Below are 8765 nucleotides of genomic sequence, written 5' to 3'. Positions count from 1 at the left end.
GTAGCCTTGGTAAAGTCACTGGAATTATTTTCCAGAGACTTATGGTCATAGAAAAGATTTTTTTAAATGACTCTAATATTTCCGTTGCTTTCCTAGAGAATGCAAGAAGCAGTCTACTGTGTACCTCTCCTTGAGAAGGACTTTTTAGATTTTTAAACTTTTTATTTGGATATAATTTCAAACTTACAAGTTGCAAAAGTAAAGAGAGCATTAAAAATACCCATATACCTTTTACTCAAATTCACTTATTGTTAACATTTTATCTGATTCTTCTATCATTTGTGTGCTTTCTCAGAATACGTATGGGGAAAAAACCATAACGTTATATTTTTTCTTTCTAAATCCTCTAAGGGTAAGTTACACTTTTTGGCCCTTTCTCTATAATATCTTAGTGTGTATTTCCTAAGTGTAGGTATAGTCTCTTTTGTGACCACATTACAGTAGTGAATTTCAGTAAATTCAACAGTAATTCAATACTTTAATCTATGGACAGTATTCCAATTTGTCAATTGGCCCTTTAATGTTATTTATAGGATTTTCTTCCTTGGGTACAGGATGCAGTCTAAGCTCAGTTACTGCATTTAGCTGTCACATTTGAGAGTAATTCTGATTATGCCAGATTTCATTTTTGCTATAGTCTAGAAGCCATACTCATACAGTATATAAAAATCTTAATTTAGGTGGACATCTGATGATCTGATGATGAAAATTAGACTTCTGATAGATTTTTTCATTATTACTTGATATCTTATAATTTCTAATGATGATTAGGATTTGGTCATACTAATTAAAACTAGTTTTAATTAGTTAGCTAGTTACTAGTAACTGTTTCTATGATATTGTACGCATAAGTGAATTAGACTTTTTTTAAGACTTTTTGAATCATAGTTGAACTTCTAACAATAGCCTCATGATGTTAATCTAATTTTAATTTTAGAAGAGACTTCTATTTTTTGGTTCTAATTAATCGAATACAGGATTACTGGAAAAGTAGGGAACTCCCAAGAAGGAAAATGAGATACTGTCTAGTGTGTAAGAGGAAAGACTGATGCTGACAAATATAAAATAAAAAATTTTGAATAATCAGGATGTTGTTTAAAAGGCAAGCTGTTGATTTTATCACTCCCCCTTACTAAGACACACATGGGTCCCTGTTAAATCTGATGTTTTTACTCTGATCGTCAATGGCAGCTTTAAAATGTCTGTAGCATCCCACGACAAAGTCACAAATCAATTCCAGGAAGGGCTGTGAAACCAAATCTGCCGTTCTTTCCTTTCCCAAGAGCCCATCCCTAGTGGCACGCCAGTAGCTTCTGGGCACTGGAGAAGTTATGACCCTTGTCTTCCCCAGGGTTAATGGCAGTCTGTTTGTCTTCTGCAACTCCCTTTCACCTTTCTCTGGGAAGCTGGGGCTGAAGGCAAACAGGTTCCCAATCATTATTTAAACTACTCCCTATCTAAGAGGCCCCTCGGCCTCCACCAAATTTGGTGACCACAGTTGAGAGCCAAGAGTCCCCTACAATCATTTTTAATAGTTGTATTAGAGAGGGTTTTCAGAAGAGACAAAATTTTTAAAAAGATCTTGGGTCATGGTTTTGAAAGAAAGATCCTATCTATTAGTTGAGCAATGTTGGCAATATTGACTGTTCTTTGCTCTTTCCCTCCCACAGACCCAGTCCTCATTTCTTTGCATCTTTCATTCCTTTGATATTTTTAATATACTTAGGCAATGAATTAGCACTCATTGAATTGGACAATTTGTATTATCTAGTTTTGCATTATTATGTATTACAGGGACTAGGCTCTAATAATGTGACTTGGCTCTTAATGTAACCTGCAAAATATTGACACACATTCTCTTGAGGGTCATTACATAATCCCGATGAACCATGGAGGTCATTGTGGAAATCCACTTCTGCCCCATCCTCACTCCGAGTCCCTAGAATTCCAACCCTGTAATGCCTATTTCTGTACTTGATATTCTGATTTCTAGAATGTGCTTGTCAAGTATTAGTCTATTTTCACTTTTCCTTGTGATGTGCTTTGTTTTTTAAAGATCTAAGATCCATTTCATTTACATGAAGGAAGATAAAGGGTTCCCCTGGCTATGGAGAAGAGCTTACAGAAGGACAGCAAAGATGATGGTGTTTTTTAGGTATGCAGTCACTCCTGCAGAGGGGTTGCTGGACCTCAGATCCCTTTATTTTTCAGACTCCACTGAAGTGATTGGTAATTTACCTCACTTTGGAGCTCACTCTACTTTTCAGCAAATGTTTCATACGCACTTTAACTCAAAAGCCCCAACAACTTCTTCCACATTATCAACAAGTGAGACCATGGGCTTTTTAAAATTTTTTTATTTTTTCACTCATCATTTATTTACAAATACACATTATAACTTTTATATACATTGCACATTTACATGGTAGAAAAGTACAAAACTATATATTTAAATGAATTTATATTTAACTTGCCATGTTTGAAAATATAAAATTGCATCAGAAAAAAGTATGAAAAGCAAGAAACTTGAACTGATAAAGCTTTGATATAACTTTTAGTGACACACTGTTTGAAAAAGAACTTATTGGAGGTACAGCACACTAGCTTAAAGGAAACACCTAACAAAAGGTTTAATGTATAGCATTCCCTTCCTTCAGTCTCCAGATACCCATATCACTCAATTTCTTTGGATTTGTAACATCTCAAAAGTATATTCTGAGAATTCTAACATTACTATCACCCTTTCTCTCACAAATCATGACAAGAGAGCTGAACTAGGAGTTTCCTCAAAGATGTATGCCCTGTACCTTCTAGTTGAGTCAGTTATCATGCCTTTTGGTCAGTCAAGATTCCTTGTAAACAAAACCCGAGGGATCATGTATGTACAGAACAGGCAGCAGAGAATCCAATAAATAAACATGACAGAAACTGACATGCAAGTTTGTTAAAGTGGAAAAGAGTCTAATAACAGTGAACTGAAGGGAGACAGATGAGTGAGTGAATAGTCAGGAATGGACTTAAATGGTTTACAAGGAAAAAAAAAAGCTTTTACTTTACAAGCAAGAGACCTCACAATAAATAACAACTGCTCTTCCTTTCACGAATAAATTTCTTCAAAAACAAGGTGTACAGTCAACCAGACATTTTATGTATAAATTATAAAACATGACACAGTATAAATAAATGTCTACAAGTCTCAACTATGGGCCTCATCCAGTAGACCTCACAATGACTGCCTCTCCGGGTCCAGTGAGTAACAAGGTGGCCTGGGAGAGAGCTCTAGGACAAAAGTCCTTTATGTATAGTTTTCCCCCCAAATAAATAAGCATACACTTATTTACAGTATGGACAATATATTTTTTTTCTTTTTTCTCCCCCCCCCCCCTTTTTTTTGTTTTTGCCAAAGGCTATGTGAACACTGAACACTGGTGGAGGGTTTACCACTCTAGAATGGAAGATATAGGAAAGCTGTAGTCCTGGTCTTCATCTTCCTCTTCTTCCTCGGTATCTTCCGAAATGGCTAGATGGGGGAATACAGGGGAGCTGTTGTTTAAATACGGACAACAACAGCGCAGAAGCAGCTCAGTGTATGTTTTCAAAGCCCTCTGATACAGCCATATTACAGCGTTGCATTTTTATGTGACTTGCAGTGAGATGCTTTGTTTTTGGCATCTGCTGTTATGCAATAAGTTTAAAAAAATTTTTTTTTTGTTTTAAACATAATCTATGAAGTCAAAAACTGCAGAAAGTTCTGAAGAATCAATGGCTCAGGTTTTACGGGCAGATTCCTGAAATTAGATAAAAAGCGCTCTTGTGTTCTAGGTATAACTGCTTTGGGTCCTTAATTCAGAGTTAGTAGAGGCAACTGCGAAAAGCAGCCGCCTGTGTGTGATCACAGAAAGCTGTCTTTGAAAAAGAGAAAAAAAGACTTTTGAAGCAGTTAGTTTAGATTCAAGTGTTAATAAAGCAAACGGCAAAGCACATGACTAAAGCCAAAGAATTAGGGGCAAATGACTAGAAGTAGGTTTTTAGAGGCAAGCCCGTTGATGATCACTGGACAAGTCCTAAAGCCAGAAACATTCCAGGGACATTTTTCTGTGGACCACTGAACTGCTGGTGAAATTTAGCAGTTACCTAATTTAAAGAGAAATGGGCTTCTATTGGAAGGTTTTCGTGCTTTTTATATCTCCATTCCCTAGGGCTTGCCTGGGAAAGCCTCAAATGGCAGCAAGGTTAAAATCGCACTTACAGTTGCAAGATCCGGAGTGCTTTACTTCCAGCAGCACCCCCGAGGAGCAGGAAGCTTCCTTCATGGCACACTCACTGGCGTAAGTGGTATTGTCGCTGGCACAGACAGGCTCCTCAGACTTACTCTCAGGGCACAGCTCATCGCAGAGGGAACACCGGCCTCTGCCAACCTTGAAATCCCATAAACACTTCTTTCCACCGGTGCACTGGATATCTTCACAGGACTTTGCTTCTAGGATATAATACGCCTGGGATGAGTAAATTGATTTCCCCTTTTCCCCATTTCTCCCTTACTTTAGTCCCCTGTCAATAAACACCAACTCACTAATAGGATAATGGAGGCATTATGCAAAAATGCTTGATTATAAAATTGAAACTCAAATGCACACGTTTCCTACATACCCTATTAGTACACGAAAATGGTATTTCTGGGGAACAGGTTATCACAGTATTCTTGAGTTAAATATGTATTTGATTATTTCCCACAAGTGGGATCTTTTGAAAAATAAAAATTCCATCAGTTATTAGAATCTGGTAACAGATTTTAGGAACTGTTAAGCAATTATTTCTTGCTTCCAGCAAGTCTAGCACCTAAAATATGTGTAAAATTGAATGAGTTCTAAGTTTCCTAAGACAGAAAATTGTTTCCTGTTTCTTGCTGGCATTTCAACATATATGCCAATGCTTCTGGAGGATAACTGTTTTCTTGAAGAATGCTGTGGTTACCACAGTTTACCCAAACTGGAGAGTATTTCTCCCTTTGGTGAAACCATACATTATGGAGAGGCTTTAGGCTTATTCATTGATTAACTCCATGGTTTTAACACTACAACTAGCCTTTCTGATCCTGTTTCCATTTTTCCTTCCTTAATCCAGAATACCTACTGATACACTTTCCCTCATAGGCTAATCCAATCGATCTGCCCAGGAGGCAGGTAGCCTTTCTCAGGTGACAGGCACTGGAGTAGGTCACTCCATCGTTCCCACAGAGATACTGTTCAGAGGAAGTGGGCTCTGGGCAAATCCGGTTACATGTCACACAGTAGGCATTATTAGTCTGGTCCACCACGCATGTGGAGCTGCCTGGACAGAAAACATCCCGACACGTCTCTGAAATAAAGAGGGAAACACACATCAATAATAGGCGCTTCCTGGCCCTTAGGGAGTGAGCATTTGGTATTATCAAGGAAATCATAAAGGGGAAGTACCCAGCTTTTCAAAAAGCACTTTGGGAGCCTTGTGGTTTTCAAGAGAAAATCTACGACTCTAGGTCGATCCCCTCAGTGTTCTTATGAAGTCTTCAGAATATAAAAAAGGGTTACTTTATTTTGCATCATCATTATTGTTAGGCTCTTAGAGTGGACTATACCGTCCCCCAGGGGTGTTCCAGTGGGTCCATCTCAGGGGGGAAAGCTGTAGGAGGGGAGCCAGGTCGGACCTACTTTTACATTTGCCCTGGTACTGGACTTCCAGTTCTGGCTGCTCTTTACATCTGGCCTTGAGGAGCGCACACTCATTGCGGTAGGTTTTCCCATCCAGCCCACACACTGGGCCCTTCCAGGTGATGTTGGAACAATCTGGGGCACAGACGCAGCGGGGTTTGTTCTTCTTGTTCATTCGGCATTTTTTCCCGGGACCACAGTCCACGTTCTCGCAGGTCTCTAAGAGGTGGAAAGAGGCATGGATCAAAACCAGGGCCAGGCAGTATGCAGGTCAGCCAGGAGGGCTGTGGAGGCCTGGTACCACCCCGTGGCCAAGAGTTCCACCAGAGGGGTCCAGCTCTCTCCTGGAAGTTGCGGAGGGGGTGGGGGTGGGGGGGACAGTGGCCTGCACCCTAGACCCAAATCCCTCTCAAATAGGGCAAGTGTGCTGGCTTCACCACCACACATGGCTAGGAAGTCGGGAACCTCTGGGAACCGTGTTTTGCCTGTAGTGTGTAACAGGCAAGATTCAACCAGAAAGGCTTACAGGGGCTGGGGGAAGATGGAACCCACGAACAAAACTCTCCTAGTCCCAAACCCCAGCTGGGCAATGGGGAGGGTGAGGAGAAGACGCCCTCTACCGAGGGCCTGACAACTGGGGAGGAAGAGTCCTACCTTTACAGGGGATGCAGTTGGGGGCGCCCCCATTGAAAATCATCCACTTGAAGAGCGTGTTGTCATTTACATCCTCCTCGGTCCACGAGGTGCTCAGGCGGCCGGTGCTGCAGCACTCCTCCTTGCTCAGTTCTGTCTTGTACAGGACCTGGCAGCGGCCGTTCTTTGCTTGGCGGAGCCAGCAATTTCCAGCTGCGAGGAGACAGGGGTGGGAGGTGGGTGAGAGAGAGGCAGGGGAGGAGGAGGGAGGCGGCGAGCCTGCGAGGGAAGGAGACCCAGCAGGGATGGGGAGGGAGTGAGTGTGGAGGAGTAGAGAGAGACGGGAGAGAAAAGCAGAAAATAAATCGAAGGGAGTGAAGAGGTGGGGGAAGACAGGGGGAAAAATCCGGCTGAAGAGGTGGGAGGTGGGTGAGGGTGAAGCAAGGCGAGAGCGAGAAGCCAGAGCGCCCCAGCCATATCAATGTCAGTTACCAGTGACCCAGACACAACACGTGCAGCTTGCATTGACTTTTACTAGACTGTTTACTTTTATTCGTCCCATTTCATAACCTGCAGCGACTCGAAGAGCAGATTAAAGAACCTGACAAAAACAGGATGCGACGGATGTTTTTACATGTCGGTTTCATGTAGGCGGTACGGGTATTATTCGTGACAGGGGTTAAGAAAGTAGGAGAACTTGAGAGAGAGGGAGAAAGAAAAGAGAAAGAGACCGACACAGACACACACAACAGCAATAGATCAAGCACAAGGCACTTGTGAAAAATGAAAGCAAAAAAGCAACCGGGCCCTGCCCGGAGCTGCCCTGTGCGGCCTCGAGGCGCAGCCCGCCCGCCAGCCGGCCCGGCCCGTTTTGCAATCCGCCAGACCCAGAGGACGCCCGCGGCCACCGCGATCTTTCGAAATCTCCGAGGGCTGCCTTCCCCGGCGCCCACGTCCGCGGCACCTAGGCAGCGCCTCGCCCCGAAAGGCGGGCAACTCAGAGTAGTGCGGTGCCGACGGCGAGGGGGCAGTGCCCAGGGGGACAGTTTACAACACACTCAAAACGTTAACGCTAAAGCAAGGAAAGTTACAGGTCTGTCTCAACAAAAGTGTAGGGGAAAAAAGAAAAGGGGGAGGTTTCCTACTATTTCACAGTAATATACACCTATCTCATACCTACCGAGAAATCTCTGCAAGTAATTTCCCCTTCTTCCTCCCCCCTTTTCATGTTAGGATTTTGGTCAGGAAGACTTCTTATGAATCATCTATATAATCTGAACAATAATTGGACCGCAAGCTGCTATTATTATTATCTAAAAAAAAACTGTGCCCAAAGACTAATTGAAATAAATTTAATAGCCCCCCCCAAACTTTAGAAATTTGCTCTTAATACATCTCGGAATTTAAATAAGTTGTGAGCTCCTCGCTGTTCTACATAAAGTTAGTCGGAGGAATGAGGCACAGAAAAAAAAAAATTAAAACTCAAAACATACCGGGGTAATTTTTTTTTTTTTTTTTTGCGGGGTTTGGGGGGAGGGGGTTGGAAGAAGCATCCACTAGGCAGAAAGCTACTCTTCCCTCTAAAATTTTCAGCACCCACATCTCCAAGTTTGGGCAAAGTTGCTGAAACCACGTCCCCCAGCCACCAAAGAAATTTCAGTATCTCCCCCCATCCCCCAGTCATTTTTTTGAAGTATCCAAAAGATGTAGGAGGGAAAGAGGTTAGATTGTAAATGGATCGACTGAAATCTCCAGGCTACTGATGCTTGTCCCCTTCTTCAGAGCCAAAATAGGGGAGATAACATCTAAACTGATTATGTCCAGAACTTGGAGCATCTAACCCTAACTACTGAGAGAGACTCGAGCTTACTGCCTTTCCTTACTCGAGCTCCAAACTCGGCTGGCAGTCCTGAAGTGTCACTGCCTTCAGTTTTCCCACTCTGCTCCATCCTGGAGTCGCTAAGTTGGTCCAACATCTTCCGAGAGCAGCGTTGCTTAGAACAGACCCAGCGCGGACCACAGAAAAGTACAAACCCCTGCCCGCAGCCGGGCCTCCCCGCGCATCCCCCCTCGCTTACCCTGGGCGCTGCGGTCCTCCATGAACTGGCAGAGCAGCAGCAGCAGGAGGCAAAGCCCGCCGGGCTGGTGCCTGGGACCGACCATCCTGGGGGCAGACGCGGGGCGAGGAGCGCGGCGGCGCGGGGAGCGGGCGCTGCGGCGGGTGGCTCGGGCGAGCGGCGCGCGTCGCAAAGGCGAGCGGCGGAGGGCGCAACGATCCCGGCGCAGCCCCGCGCTCGCCGCCGGCCGCCCGCGCGATTCAATGGACGTCAGAAGCCGGGCGCAGCCGCGCTTTAAATCTAGACGGGGGTCTCCGCGGTTTGCGGTGGGCGGTCTCCCAGTGTGTGGGGCAGTGGGAGGGCGGCCGCGAGCAAGGGTGTGCGC

At 44.0% G+C, this 8765-nt stretch overlaps 1 protein-coding gene across 2 annotated transcripts; it reads right to left on the bottom strand.

The window, feature by feature from the left end:
- Nucleotides 1-2339: 2339 nt before the first annotated feature.
- Nucleotides 2340-8486, bottom strand: FST (follistatin). Of its 2 annotated transcripts, none has more exons than XM_032395295.1 (6): nucleotides 8402-8486; nucleotides 6345-6536; nucleotides 5691-5909; nucleotides 5134-5358; nucleotides 4250-4480; nucleotides 2340-3520 (listed from the first exon to the last, which is right to left on the bottom strand). In XM_032395295.1, exons 1-6 carry the CDS (start codon nucleotides 8484-8486, stop codon nucleotides 3438-3440), a joined length of 1035 nt encoding a protein of 344 aa, XP_032251186.1. In that variant the 3' UTR covers nucleotides 2340-3437. The 2 variants fall into 2 exon arrangements, with proteins under 2 accessions (XP_032251186.1, XP_032251187.1); XM_032395296.1 differs by having other exon boundaries at nucleotides 4250-4477.
- Between the last annotated feature and the right edge of the window lie 279 nt (nucleotides 8487-8765).

This window comes from Phoca vitulina, unplaced genomic scaffold, assembly GCF_004348235.1.
Source record: "Phoca vitulina isolate PV1807 unplaced genomic scaffold, GSC_HSeal_1.0 scaffold83, whole genome shotgun sequence".
In the NCBI taxonomy this organism is placed as follows: Eukaryota; Metazoa; Chordata; class Mammalia; order Carnivora; family Phocidae; genus Phoca; species Phoca vitulina.
Note: the sequence above shows the minus strand (reverse complement) of the source record. Positions and strands in the feature narration are given on the sequence as shown.

Coding starts and splice junctions, on each gene's coding strand:
- FST (XM_032395295.1), bottom strand. CDS start 8,486: ATGGTCGGTCCCAGGCACCAGCCCGGCGGGCTTTGCCTCCTGCTGCTG. Junction 6,537..8,401: donor GGAGGACCGCAGCGCCCAGG/GTAAGCGAGGGG, acceptor GTCTCCTCGCAG/CTGGAAATTGCTGGCTCCGC. Junction 4,481..5,133: donor CTATGAGGGAAAGTGTATCA/GTAGGTATTCTG, acceptor ATTATATCCTAG/AAGCAAAGTCCTGTGAAGAT.